Genomic DNA, 13,297 nt, shown 5'->3' on the forward strand with positions numbered 1-13,297 from the left:
GCCAGGAGCCTGTTCCTGGAGAGCCTGTGAGGCCTGGCCCTGCGCGCTCCTTAATTTCACCTTCACCGTCACCCCGTCTACTGATGGGGAGAGACTGGGGTTCGGGTGTGAGAGTGAGGAGCAGTCTTCCACGGCCTGGGAAGACGCGCAAGCGCTGGTGGAAGAAGCCTTAAGGCGGGTCTGGTTCCCGTCCCAGGCCGTTTCCGGCTGCCCGCGCGGGACACTCTGGGACTTGTAGTCCCGGGAGCACACAGCCCAAGGCGTGTCCGCAGCTCCGGCAGCCCATTGGCTGACGCCAGGCGTCGGGGCGGACCGGACGGAGGGTGCCCGGCAACGCAGCGCTGGGCCGGCATGGGAGGGGCCGTCGCGTGATGTTTGGGTGTCGGCTCCGCCCCTCCCACTGCCCCTCCCGCTGAGAGCGCAGGGAGCACTCCTGCGGGAGACCCAGGCCCAGGTGAGGCGGGGGCGGCCGGGGCAGGTCAGCGAAGGCCAGGCAGGCTGTCCCGGAGGGCGCGAGGCTCGAGGCCGGGGCGGGCTGGGGTGGGTTGGAGGGGGCCCAAGGGGTCCGCGGGGTGGGGCAGGCCGGCAGAGGCGGGGCCGCCGTGGAAGGGGGCGTAGCCGCCCTCGGCCCCGCCTCCCCCAGGGCAACGCTGCAGGACGCAGCGGTGGGAATTTTCGACCTCCACCGCGGTTATGAGCACTCACGGTACCCAGGCGGTGGGCGTGCGCTTTCTCTGAGGCCCCGGTGCCCACCTGTTGGGCGCGAGGGTCGATTCCCAGTCCCCAGCGGCTGGGAGCCGGCCTTGCAGGGAGAGCCGGACCCTGTGCGCTTTCCTGTTCTTTTTCCAAGTTTGGCTTAAAAGGTGCCTCCGGGTACTGAGGGTTAGGGCTTCGCGCCCTAGGAGCTTCCAGGTGGCTGTGATTTGTACCTCCTCCCCGATGCCCGCCAAGGTCTCCAGTTGGTAGACCCGTGTCACACTCGGAGCGGTGGCCACTGGCCTTACGTGGCACAGGTATGGACACTGTCGCCATCCCACAGCGTTCTGGGTGCCAGAGTGCTGGGCGGCCGGGCCTGCAGCCATGGCGCCTACCTGGCTCCCTTTCCTTCCTTGCCTGCCCACGCCCATCCTCTGAGCTCCCCCATCCTCTGAGCTCCCCCATCCTCAGAGCGGGTCTGGCCGGCTTTCCTGGCCACCCTCTCCCTGCAGTGTTTCCTGTCTCGGGGGCCTGCTCCTTCCTGTTCTAGCGTTTCAGGACCCGGGTCCTGTCGCCACTGCTTATTGCTTGTGTCCTGGTTCATCTTTAGTCCTCGTGAGGCGGACACTGGGGTAGTTCCTCACTGCACCCCAGCGTGGACAAAGTGTGAGGCTGAAGGAGACAGGTGAAGGCCGTCAGTGTCAGCATTGGGGCGCTCGGCTGGTTCTATCAGTTCTTTCACGTGGTACAGCCTGACAGGTTGTAAGTCCTTGGTGGGGATCCAGCGCAGAAAGTGCCTGCCCAGGCCAGCACAGGTCAGGAGCTAAGTGGTGACTGCAGAAGGCTGTGGGAGGTCAGCAAATCCCAGCAGGCTTCCTGGAGGAGGAGGTGCTTCAGTCAGACTGCCAATGCATCTCCCCTTCTCTGCTGGCCTGGCTGCCCTGGCTGTGTCCAGGCACCTCACCTGGGTGCTTGCTCCTTTGCAGTCCTGGGGTGGGTGCTGAGGCACAGGAACTGCTGCCTGGGGGCTCACGGGTCAAGGGTGGGCCGTGTCCTCAAGTTCTTCCCTGCCTCCTGCGGGGAGAAGGCTGGGCTCTGGCTCCTCCCTGCGCTCCAGCCGTGTCTTCCTTGGTGTGTTTCGTGGGCTGCGTTGGTGCAGGAATCCTGCCTCTTGCACGTCCCGCGTGTTTTCTCACCAGTGTGAGTGTGTTGATGCCAGGCCCTTGTTCTCTCGACATGTCTTTGGAAGCCCTCCTGTCCCCTGCCACCCCGGGGGTGGGTTCCCCCCATGTATGCTGCTGGCCATGGCCCTGCGTGCCGGCTTCGCCTTTCTGTGCTGCGCTGGTGCCGGCTGTGCCTGCCTCCCACCGTGGCTGGGCAGGGGGCCTCTGTCTAGGTCACCTTGTGTCTGAGCCCCTGGCCCGGTGTCTGGAGCCTGGTGGGCACCCAGCAAGTCTTCATGAGTGGACCGGACATAAGAGCAGGCAAAGAGGACACGGGGAGACCTGCACCTGTGGTGAGGGGCCTCCTCAGCACGTGGAAAGCTTGAACTGGGGTGACGGGACTTCCCCTCTATTTGTGGAGAAGAGACTCAAACTGACAAGGGTCCATGGAGCCATACGTGACAAGGACCAGGTGCGTGCTGCAAGGTCCCGGGGACGGCCTTTCCCCGGCACGGGATCTGAGCCTGGCCCTGTAGCAAGGCGGTGTGGTCCACCACAGAGAGGGGTGGACATTCTGGGGGTGATGGTGCTGGCTGCCTGGGCCCTGTCCTGAGCAATTAGGGTCAGCAACTCAGGCCACGGGGACCGTGACCCGGGGGAGGACCTGTTGGCGCCGTATCACAGCAGGAACTGAGGCTCGGAGGGGTGAACTCGCCTGGTCCCCGGATCTCGAAGCTCTGAGATGCCATCTGCTCCACCCCCGACGTTCGGAGGCATCCCAGGAGGTGGGGCGGTCTCTGCGCCGGCTGGTGTCTGGACACCTGACCAGGTGGCCGGGGCTCGGATTGTTCCGTCTCTCTTCCCGCACACAGGCCTGCCTGGGGCTGCAGGGTTCTCTTTGATTGTGTTATTTGCTGCCAGCGGCATTTCCCATGGGGCTCAGTCAGGGGTAATTCATCACATTCTCTCGAGGCTGCTCTGTGCCATGCGAAGGGCAGCCTTGCTGGTGCTGTGAAGGCGGCTCCCCTGCTGGAGCATCCATTCCCGCCACACTGCCCTGCGCTGCCTGGCTCCTGAGTGTGTACTGGGCCCGTGCAGGGGGCTAGCAAGGAGGCCAAGGGGAGAGAGTGAGCAGAACTGAGCGGGGACGGGGACGCCGCCTCCAGCTGTCACTGTGGAGTCGTGCAGGTGTGTCTGCGCCCTGCCCAGAATGTCCTCGTCCTCTTTGGGTGTGCCGAGGCCGGCCGGGGGCTGCTAGGGCACTGGTCCCACTGCTCAGGCGAGGGGCTTTGGGGCTCAGAGAAGGCTCCCCCCCGCCCCCCGTGCCCCGGGCTGGGGCTCCAGGGCACTGCCACAGCTGCCCCTGCCCTGTCTGCCCCCCCACCTGCTGGGAGCTGCGTCACACCCAGCTGTGGCCCGGCCTGAACCGGTGAGCACCTGACGCCTGTGTGTTGAAGTGAGGGGTCGTGACAGAGCTACCCGAAGCGGGGTCAGCTCCTGCTGTCATGCTTCCTGTTGTCCTTGCCTGTGCGGCCGGCCGCACTTTCCGTAGGCAGGGTGTCGCCTGAGTCCTGGAGGACGTGACCGGACAGTGCTTGGTTTAGGTCGGGAAGTGTGACATTCATCACGGAGACGGGAGGGCGGGCCTGGCAAGGCCGGATGACAGGTGGGCAGGAGGCGCTGCCTGGGGCCTCGCTGGCTCTCCCTGACCTGGGCGGCGCGCCCGGTCAAGGAGCCACCAGGCATCCGCAGGGTTGGGGGCAGGTGTTGTGCGGAGCCTGTCTGCCTGCCCTCCTGCCCCCCGAGCCGGACCCTGGCTGTGGTCTGGGGTGCGCAGCCTGAGCCTGCACTGGCTAGGGAGCTAGACTCCAGGGCTGCACCCTAGACTCCAGGGCTGCAGGGTGCTGGTGAAGGCGGGGGTGGGAGCTCTGTGCGGACGACCCGTGCTGGCCAGAGCTGGCCAGAGGGGGCGGGCACGCCCACTGCCTGCACCCAGCACCTTTGGCTGCCCTCCCCTGGGTCCACAGTCTGTTCTAGCCGAGTACTTGGCAAGGGGTGTCCTGTGGAAACCACCGGCAGCCTAGAGTCAGCCTCTGCAGCGAGGCTCAGTGGCGGTACCCGAGGAGCCGGCGCCTTCCCGCAGGGCCGCCCTCCTGGCACCCACAGCCGAGGTGCTGATGAACTCAGGGCCTGCTGGGGGTGGCAGCGGGGAGGGGTCTGGGAGGGCTCTTCTCACTCCGCTCGGGGGTCGCTGACACTGCCTGTGCTCATGGAGCTGCCTCCCGCCCTGGGCGTCTGCAGCTCCTGGAGATTTGACCTGATTGTGTTCTCAGCCCCTGGTTGACCTGCAGGGCCTGTGTGTCGGCTGCCCTGGGTGCCAGCTCTCTGCCCTTGCCGAGAAGGCCTGGCGCCCCGTATCAGGCGAGGGGGCCCTGTGCAAGCCTGTGGGGCCTCGGGGCTGTGGGGTCTTCGGGGCCTGGGGGGCTGGCACCCTGGCCGGCCTCTCCTGTTTGTTCTGGCTGCAGGAGTCAGGGCACCGGGAAGGCTGCAGACGGGTACAGCCTCACGGGGCAGGTCGTGTGTCACCTTGTGGTTGGCAGTGTCGGGCCCCCGTGGTTGCCCCTCACCTATGCCTTTTCTGTCCCTGTGGCCCCAGGACAGGAGGAGCACACAGTAGGTGCTCCATAAACACTCATGCAAGCTCAGCTGTCCCCAGGTAGCAGCCTCTGAGGTGCTGGGGCCACCTCCACATGCCCAGGTGGCCGGCAGGGCCGAGGGGCATTGACCGCAGGGTGGGCCGGCCCTGATCAGGTGCTGCACGCCGGCGGCGGCACCTGCTGCTCAGAACAGAAGGAGAGGGTGGCCGGGAGAGTCCAGTGACCTGCCTGGGCCTCAGCACAGCCAGTCCGCCGCTCACTGCTCCCCAGGTCCCGTTCAGGGAGCTGGCGTGGCAGGTTCCGGGCAGGCGGGGCGCGGGGCACTGCAGGGACCCGGTGGGAACTCCCGTTCTTTTCCGTCTTTCCAGTCACAGAGCGAATAGCCTTGTTCCCATGCCGTTCGGTAGAGGGGTCGCACAGGCCTGGCATCCCCGCGTAGGGGGCGGTCAGGCTCAGCCAAGCGAGGGTGTGGCCGCTCGTCACTGGCTGAGTTCGGTGCCTCGGTGCGGCCTGAGCGGTTGGCGCTTCCTTCTCCGCTCACTCTGCGCCTTCCCTCATCTTCAGAAGCTGCCTTCTCGACCCTTTCCCCGTGGACGATGGAAGTCAGCTCTTTCGGGCCGAGGAATTCAGGTCGTCTGCGCCCTGCTTTGTCACTGTTACTGTTTTGCCACGTAGTGGCTTTCGTGGAGTCAAGTTCATCGATCGGTATCCGGTGGCTTTTGGGTTTCGAGTCGCATCAGCAGAAGCTTCTTTTCCTCAAGTTTAACGAGAAACCCGTGTTCCCGTGCAGCCTGTCCCCTGCTGAAGTTCAGTCTCCTGCCCCGCGTGCAGGGTGCGTCTGGCTCCCTTTCTCCCGGACGTCGCACCCTCTCCGACCCGGGCCGACACAGGAGCTTGCGCCCTCCCCCTCTGGCAGCAGCCTGGTTCCCTCGTGCCCTGCGCAGCCACAGCCACGGCCGACGGGTTTTAGAGCCGCCCTGTGTTGCGAGGGAGGCACGTGGCCGAGAGCTGCCTCTCAGCCTGGGAAGTGCGCACGGTGTGTGGGCGCCGTTGGCGGCAGGCCGTGGGGTTCACTCATCCGCCCCTGCCACCACCTTGCTGCTCTTCGGCTCCTGCCCTTGCCTGTGTCGACGCCTCACGTGAGTGGACCGCTCGGCGTCCGGCTTCTCTCCACAGCAGCAGGCTGACCGCCCCGAGGCCCTGTGTGGCCTCAGACCTCCCCTCTCTGTGGGGCTGGGGACCGTCCCCTGGTGGCTGCTGCATTTTCTTTGTCGTCGAACGGACACTTGGCTTGTTCCTGAACTGTGGCTACTGCAAGTGTGGGGCGAGCTTGGGGCCAGGGGTGTCCCTTTGAAACCCCAGTGTCCGTTCTTCTGGACCGATGCTCAGTGGTGGGGGGCTGGGCCAAGCGGTGGAGGCCTGGTTTCCAGTTCTGAGGAGCCTGTGCACTGTCCCCCGCAGCTGTGCCGGTCTGTGTCCCCACCGGCAGCGCCTGGGTCTGGGGGACCATGTGTGTGCTGCCGGCCTCCTGGGTTGAGACCAGTGTCCTCGGAATGTCCCGTGGAGCCCAGGCCACTGGCTCGGACGGTGACTGTGGCCTCGGGGCGACTGGAAGCCCTCCTGGCTTTCTTCCCCTCGTGGTTACTTTCTTCTGACCTCGGTTTGTTCACTTTTGTTGTCCCCGCCCCTGGTGGTGCTTCCTCTCTCTGTGCCCCGGGAAGGCTCCTCTGCCTTGTACGCGTTCCTGGGGGAGCCACGCTGTGGTCCCAGCTCCTCCCCCGAGCCCCCACCCAGGTCTGCAGCTCAGTGGTGGTGGTGGGGGGAAGGTGTCGCGTGCAGGGCCAGCCCTGATGTCCAGGTGCTCTCGGAGACCTCCCACTGCCACACTGTCCCCCACCACACGCGCATGTCACTGTGCTCCCACGGGGGGGGGGTTCTGCTCCGTTGCCAAGGCTCTGGGAAGCCTCAGCTGTGCTCGGAGGACTGCGGATTGTACCCATTTTCTACTTTCTCTGCATATGAAGAGGGGGCTTTTAAATTTATTGTTCGGTTATTTTTTGGGGTCATTCGGGGTCATCCTCATCATCCTCAAGTGCGTTCTAGGAGGAAGTGGGTGTGAGTGGGTGTTGATATTTGAAGTCGGCCTCCTCGTACCCAGTGAACTCCAGGAGCTGTGAGAGTGAAGCAGAGGGTTCTGGGGTTGGAATGGTTGTTGTGGTGCGTGCCCACAGTAGGACTTAACATGGTAGGCACTTAGTGGGCGCTCCTCCAGACCCCTGCTCCCTCCTGCGGGACAGAGGGGGCCAGCCAGTCCTGGCAGGATTGGCTCCAGGCCAGGTGGCAGGGGACCCCAGAGGTGCTGAGAGGGGCATGGACCCAGCTTGCCAGGTGGCTCCGGGCTGTGGTGCTCAGCACCGTGGACAGCTCCCAGGCCGCTGAGGGGTGGGGGTGCAGGTCCTGGGACGCTCCTCTGTCCTCTGGGCCTTCTCCCTTCTCAAGCCTCTGGGGTGAGCACCTGGGTGTGTGGGGCTCCCCTTGTGTGCCAGCCGCTGGCCTGGCCTTGAGCTCGGTGCCTGCGGAGGGCAGGCGGTCAGCGAGGGACGTGGAGAGTTGCCGTGGGTTGGGGGTCGCTCCCCCCTCAGCTGGGGCTGCTCTGTGGAGGCTGGTCTGCACATTCCCCCGAAGGCCGGGCTGTCTGGCGGGGCTGCGTGCCCAGGCAGATGGGGCCGTGGCTCCCCAGCTTGGGTGCAGCCCCCACCCCTGCGTCACGAGATGCAGGCCGAGTCGTCTCGTCCCTGAGCCGCCCCTCATGGCAGAGCTCCGGGCTGACGAGCAGGCAGCCTGGCGGTGGGCAGAGCCAGGACCAAGTCAGCTTCCTTACAGGACAGTGTCAGGGAGTCCGGAGACTGCAGACAGTGCCGGGGCTGAGTCCCCACTCAGAGGCGCCTCTGGACTGGTGCCCGGTGCCCCTCAGTGTGTTCTGCCCCTCAGAGGCCCCCGGCCTGGCTGGCTGGCACTCGGCGCAGCGTGGCATGGGAAGAGGACCCCCAGCAGCCGTGCCCAGCGCCGCCCTCTGGCCACCTGCAGGGGCCGCTTTGGCTGAAGGCCTGGGAACTGCTTCTCCCCGTGGCCTTGGATGCTGGGTGAGCCGCGTCCCTGAACCTCCTCCTGGGTCTGCCTGCAGCCACTTCTTCACAAGGGGGAGCAGACTCCCTGCTGCAGTGTCTGTGGGGGTCCCGCCCGTCCTTCCTCTGCACTGGGGCTCAGGCCACCCTTGCACTTTCAGAGTGGGGGGTGCAGTGAGTGCTCCTGTGCCCCCCCAACACCTGCTCTCTGTCTCCTTCTTTCCTGGACCCTGGTGGGTGGGGAGGGACCTTATTTAGGCCATGCGGTAGGTCAGGCGCAGAGTGGGGACTCAGACCTGGCACTGTCTGCAGTCTCCCGACTCCCTGACACTGTCCTGTGAGGAGCAAGCAGGTCACAACTTCTGGCCTGCTGCCCCCGGCCCCCGGGGAGGGGAGGCGGACAGAGGGGGCAGGGCCTCTCCTGTGCACTGGAGTCCCTCGGCGACTCCTGACCTGGGCCGGCGGGCACGGGTGGTGTCCCTGGTGTTGGGGCACCGTGTGTGGGGCGGGGCGGAAGCAGGCGCTCGCTTTCAGGAGGCCGCCCCGCCGTGACCCCGTGCGTCCTGGATGCAGGTGACTCCACTGTTTCATCGTGAGGGACTTGATGTGCTGGTTCAGCGGCCAGGCTCTGAGACGCCCTGCTGCGTGCGCAGTGACGGGCTGGCCGGCAGACCTGCCCAGGGGCTGGCCGTGCAGACCGGCCGCGTCCAGGCCCACCCGGAAAGCCCCGCAGTGCAGGGGTGTTGGTGCCCACCCCAGGGCCCGTGCTGCGAGGGGCCACCCCTCCTCCGTCAGCCCAGCCCCTCTTTCCCAGGTGGGAGCATCTCAGTGCGGCGCCCCGCCCCCACAGGCACAGGTCAGCTGCTGCCTGTCCAGGGTGGGCTGGGTCCCTCCAGGACGGCCTTGGCCACTGGAGGCAGATGTCCATGGTGGGTGCCCTCGAGTTCTGCAAGGTGTTCGAAGCACCCAGATTGGGCCTGTGGCCCCAGGGCCAGGGGGCAGGAGCTCATGGTGTTTGGGGCCTCGCCCTGTGCCTGCCCCCAGGCCCTGTCCAGGAAGGGTTGGCTTCGTGGGCCTGCAGCAGCGTCCCAGGGCGAGCTGCTGGGGTTTCCCGGGGCAACCCGCGGACAGGGCGCTGTGGCCCCAGGCTGGGCCTCGCTCCTGTATCTTGGGGTGTGATGACCTTTCCCCAGGGTTCCCGTGGCACCGCCCCACGGTCACTTTTGTGTGGCTGAAGCATCTCGACAGTGGCAGTCGTGGTAGCTGGCAGTGGAGCGACTTTGGGCGCCCACGGCCTTGGCCTCAGTCCAGCTGGAGGGACCCTGAGCGACTGACTCAGTGCGTCGCACCCTCAGGGGCTGGGCAGCCGGGCGGGCAGCGGGGGCGGAACTGGGAGGGCAGGCCTGTGCCTCACTGGGGCCCCCTCCCCCTCCCCACAGCAGCGCTGCCCAGGGCTTCCTGCCTCCCTGCAGCCTCCCCTCACCGTGGTGCCCTGTGGCCTGGCTGCAGGGGCCTGGCCTTTGGACAGTGAGCTCAGCTGAGTCACTGTCCTGTTCCCTGAAGGATGGGGGCCGGAGCCTGCCCCCCACCCCGGGCCCCGTCCTAGCCCCAACACGGGGCCTGGAGCTGAGGCCACTGCATCCAGCCTCGCTGGTCCGTTGCTCCCCAACCTGGGGCCTGGGGGCCTTGTCCTGGGGGGCGGCTTCCCTGGCACCAGCACTTCCTCTGCTGCCCCAGACGGGACCTGGGCAGAACAGCACAGATGCTCCCATCAGGCCTCGGGGGCGGTGCCCTGGCAAGAGCCAGGCGCCAGCCTGAGTCAGGAGGCCGGAGGAGGCGGGCAGCCCCTGCGGGTGGCCTCGGAAACAGCTCAGTAGGAGGTTTCCTTGGGAGCGGACGCTGTTCCTGTGACCACGGTCTGGCAGCGTGGGGCAGTGTGGGGCCGTTCCGGGCACCGGCGCCCATCAGCATCCGCCCGGCCCTCCTGCCTGGCCCTGCTGTGGCTTCCGCCTGCCTGCCTGCCAGCACTCCTGCAGCCTTTGTCCAGCTGCCCCGCCCTCTTCCTCGCCTGGCTCCACTGTGGCCCCAGCCCGCCCTTGCCAGGGGACTGCGTGGGTGAGAAGTGAGGGCACAGCCTGGCCCGGGCGCACGAACTGGAACTGCTGGGCGGAGGTGGGGGCACGGCCTGGGCCCAGGGCCCAGGGAGCCTGGGGTCTGGCTGGCAGCCGAGTGCCCCGGGTGGTCTCCCAGCAGTTGGGAACGGGCCGGGGACTCCAGTGTGGCTGGCCCGGTGGGGTACCAGGCAGCAGCAGGGGACAGGTCCTGGTGTTTCCCGTCCCGGTAGCAGCCTCCGCTGGGCAGCGCAGGCCCAGAGGTGGGCTCTGCGTGCCAGGCACAGCGAAGCGACAGGGCAGGTCAGGGTGCCAGTGCGCTGGGACCCTGCCTGCCACACCCGCTGGACGTGGCTGGGTGCCATCCATTGCTGCCCGCTCTGCCTTTGCCTGTCCCTCCCAACTGCCCTGCCTACGGCCAGGCACACTGTGGGCCTCTCGGGCTGCACGGGTCCCCGGTTCTGCCCACCGGCTCTGTCACTCCCTCCAGCTGGCCTGGCCTCTCCTTTGCCCTTGCTGCCCCTCCCATCTTCCCGGGGCTGCCCCTGGCCCTCTGCCATCAGACCCGGCTCGCTGCTCCCCCTTCCTGCTGCTCGGGTCCCTCGGCTTCTGGGGGCTCCCACCGCAGCCGCAGGTCTCTGCAAGCAAGCTCCTGTTGGAGCCCTCGTCCCGTGTCTTCCAGCTGACTCCTGACAACGCGCAGATCCCCGGGGCTGCGGCCCGGCGTGCAGTGGGTGTACTGGCTGTGTCTATGGAATTGGGCCCCGTCTGCCTGGGGGCCCTCCTGACCCCAGGGCGATGCTGGTGGCTCTCCAGGCCGCCTTCCTGAGGGCTGAGGGGGCTGCCGGGTCCCCACAGGGGGATGTCGCCCGCTCGAGGAGACACCCGCCGTGATTCCACACAATCTTTCCAGATGGCAGCCTCCCTGGAGTTTACAAATGACCTTTCACTACTTAAAATTACACACCCAACAAGTTCAGAAAGAATAAATGAGTTCTATGCAATTAATCAAGAAGAAGCCTTTATTCGTTGCTGCTCTGCATCAGCACATGCCTCGTGCACACAGCCACACATGTCACCTACACGCCTCACATGCTCACATATGTGCTCATGCCCACAGGTACCTGCACGGGTACAGGTGGTGGCACACTGCAGGGCACGGCTTCCCCATCACGGCCCCGTGCCCCGTGGGGAACGGAGCCGGGAGAGGGGACCGGCTGCTGCGCCCTCTTCCCTGCCTGCGCCGTGGTTCCCGTGCGCCGTGTTTCACGGGAGCCCCAGCAGCGCCGCCCACAGCCCTTCGCTGGCACCATCTTACCTCCTTCACACTGAGGGGCTGTCGGCTCACCTTCCTCAGCGGGTGTCTCTGGAACCTTCTGCCGGTCCCGCTCTGCCGCTCGCCCCCTGGTCTGGGTGGGGCCTCTGCCCTGGTCCTTTGCCCGGCCCCTGCATTGGGTGGTGCTGCCTGCCGTGTCCTAGGTGGGCCCTGTGGGGGGCGCGTCCTGAGTGCTCTCCTGGCAGGGGTGCGGAGGGACCGTTCTGTGTCACTCCGCCCTGCCCGCCAGCCCCCTGCACAGCGGAGCCGGTTCCTTGGGCGCCGTCTGCATCCTCAGGTCCCGAAGTTGTGTTGGCTCGAGGCCGGGTCACGCCCGCCGCCTGCCCGTGGCCGTGAGTTTCCCGGCTCCCGCCGAGCTCAGGGCGTCCAGTGCTGGGTGTTCCTCTTGAGTCCTGTCGCTGTACAGAGGAGCCTGGCCAAGCCCGGGGGTCCCTGCTGTCCCCTCTCTGTCTGCTGTCCCAGGGCGTGTCTCCCACTTACCTTCCACCTTTGCACCACACTCTGCCCGGAGGGTTGGCTCCTCAGCACTCCTCCATGTTCCCTGAGAGGCCCTTCCTGGGGATCCCATCAGATTCTCCACGTGCATGGGCTCTGAGGACCCCTGGGGGTCCCCGAGCCCCTCCCTCGGCCAGCTCCCTGCGGTGGCCCGGGCTCCTCGGAGGCTCCGCCTCGGACCTGCGTGTGGGAGGCAGGGTCGGGAAGGCAGTCCGTCTGCTCAGCCCGCCTGGGGCCTCGCCAGCTGGGAGACACTTGCTGTCTTCCCTGCGTGGCTGGTGCGGGGAGGTGGGGGTTTGTTTGGCGGAGAGTGTTACTTATGTGTACAGGTGAGGGGCGTACACGGTCACTTTCTAAATGATCAAATGTTCTTTACAAACTTCGTTTTGGTTTCTGACACAGCAAGTGGCGATGGCCAGGATCTGCGCAAACTGTGCCTGTCTGGGGTCCTTGGTGAGTCCTAGCCGGGGACTCGGATGTCGGGGTCCTGCCCTGGACGGCCGGGTGGCACGGGCTGCATGGGGCGCAGAGTGGGGCCGGGCCTCTCCCTGCCTCTGTGCTGCCCCCTCTGGCCACAGGCCTGCCCTCTGCGGGGGTGTTGTGAGGGGCTGAGCGGCGGCTGGGAAGCGCTGGGAGCCCAGTCCAGCCTGTGCCGAGCTCTGCCTGCCCCATCCAGGTTGCCAGCATGTGGCAGATCAGACTGGCGCCGGGAAGGCCGTCCACGCACAAGGTCACGGGCCTGGGGGTCCGCATGGTGTGGTCACAGGCACGCTAAGAATACTGGTGACATGGGAGGGCCCCAGGTGGCAGTTCCCACGCTGGGGACGGCCCCTCCACCACCCAAGCAGCGGTTCCCAGGAGTGCAGACCGGCGGTCACAGCCCGCAGCGAGCTCGGGTCTGTGTGTCCCCTGGTTCTGAGGGCTGGTGCACCGTCTTCTTCCTTCTCATAGCAGCCCTGAGGGGCCGGCCTCCTGTCCCCTCACTGGCAGAGGGGACCAGGGCCTGGAGAGGGCCAGTGCTGGTCCAGGCTGCTAGGGTAGTGCCCTTCCCCTGCCCGCCTGCTGTCCTGGGCCGCTCAGGCGTCCGGAGCTGGAGACCGAGGGTTGACAGGCGGGTGAGCCCATGGGTCCCAGCCTGGTGCAGGGCTCAGCCCTGGCAGCGCCGTGGGGGCCCCATGGTCCCAGGACCGGGTGGGCAGGTGGGCTCACTCGGGAGAGCAGGGGGGCCGGGGCCACCATGGCCTTTGCAGGAGGGCTGTTCTCAGGGTCTGCACACGGGATGCCGGACAGGAGGCCACCCGGCCGGGGTTTGTGGGCGGAGGCGGCAGCGTCGGGCTTGGGCCCTGAGCACTAACCTCTGCCCGGTTTCTGTGTTTCTGCAGCTCCGCGGGAAGGCGGCCCTGCCCTCTGTGAGAAGATGTCATATGGGTCCATCGCCGGCAGTGGCAGGCTGGGGAGCCACGGCCCTTTCGGGGGACCCTCCAGACAAGGCTACCAGCCACTTGGTAATGACAGTGGCCGGCTGTGTGGGCGGGGGTGGGGGGCAGTGGGCAGGTCTCTGCTGTGTCATGTCTTGTCGTGTTGGTGGCCGTGCACGGTTCTGTCTCTTTGAACGCTGCTGCCTGTGACCACGGTGGCACTGGCCCGGTGGGGTGGGCTGTGGTGCTTGACCTGGCCAGCCCTTTTCTTCCTGGCTTGGCTGGCCCGGATCTTG

General features: G+C 66.6%; 1 protein-coding gene across 11 annotated transcripts in view; it reads left to right on the forward strand.

The window, feature by feature from the left end:
• The first annotated feature begins 321 nt into the window (after nt 1–321).
• TSNARE1 (t-SNARE domain containing 1) overlaps nt 322–13,297 on the forward strand; it is a 61,526-nt gene continuing 48,550 nt past the window's right edge. For 8 of the 11 annotated variants that reach the window (XR_005085463.2, XM_037166628.2, XM_037166631.2 and 5 more), the window contains exons 1-2: nt 322–454; nt 12,966–13,088. Coding sequence is in view for 10 of the 11 variants with exons in the window: in XM_037166628.2 (XP_037022523.2) it covers nt 13,001–13,088 (88 nt within the window). In the remaining variant the exon portion in view is untranslated. Of the gene's footprint in view, nt 455–637; nt 1,014–1,306; nt 2,332–12,965; nt 13,089–13,297 lie in introns of those variants that run through there. The other 3 variants (XM_053661244.1, XM_037166630.2, XM_037166629.2) reach the window with 3 other exon arrangements.

The sequence above is a fragment of the Artibeus jamaicensis genome, unplaced genomic scaffold (genome assembly GCF_021234435.1).
Source record: "Artibeus jamaicensis isolate MK-2021 breed Jamaican fruit bat unplaced genomic scaffold, CSHL_Jam_final scaffold_916, whole genome shotgun sequence".
Lineage (NCBI taxonomy): Eukaryota > Metazoa > Chordata > Mammalia > Chiroptera > Phyllostomidae > Artibeus > Artibeus jamaicensis.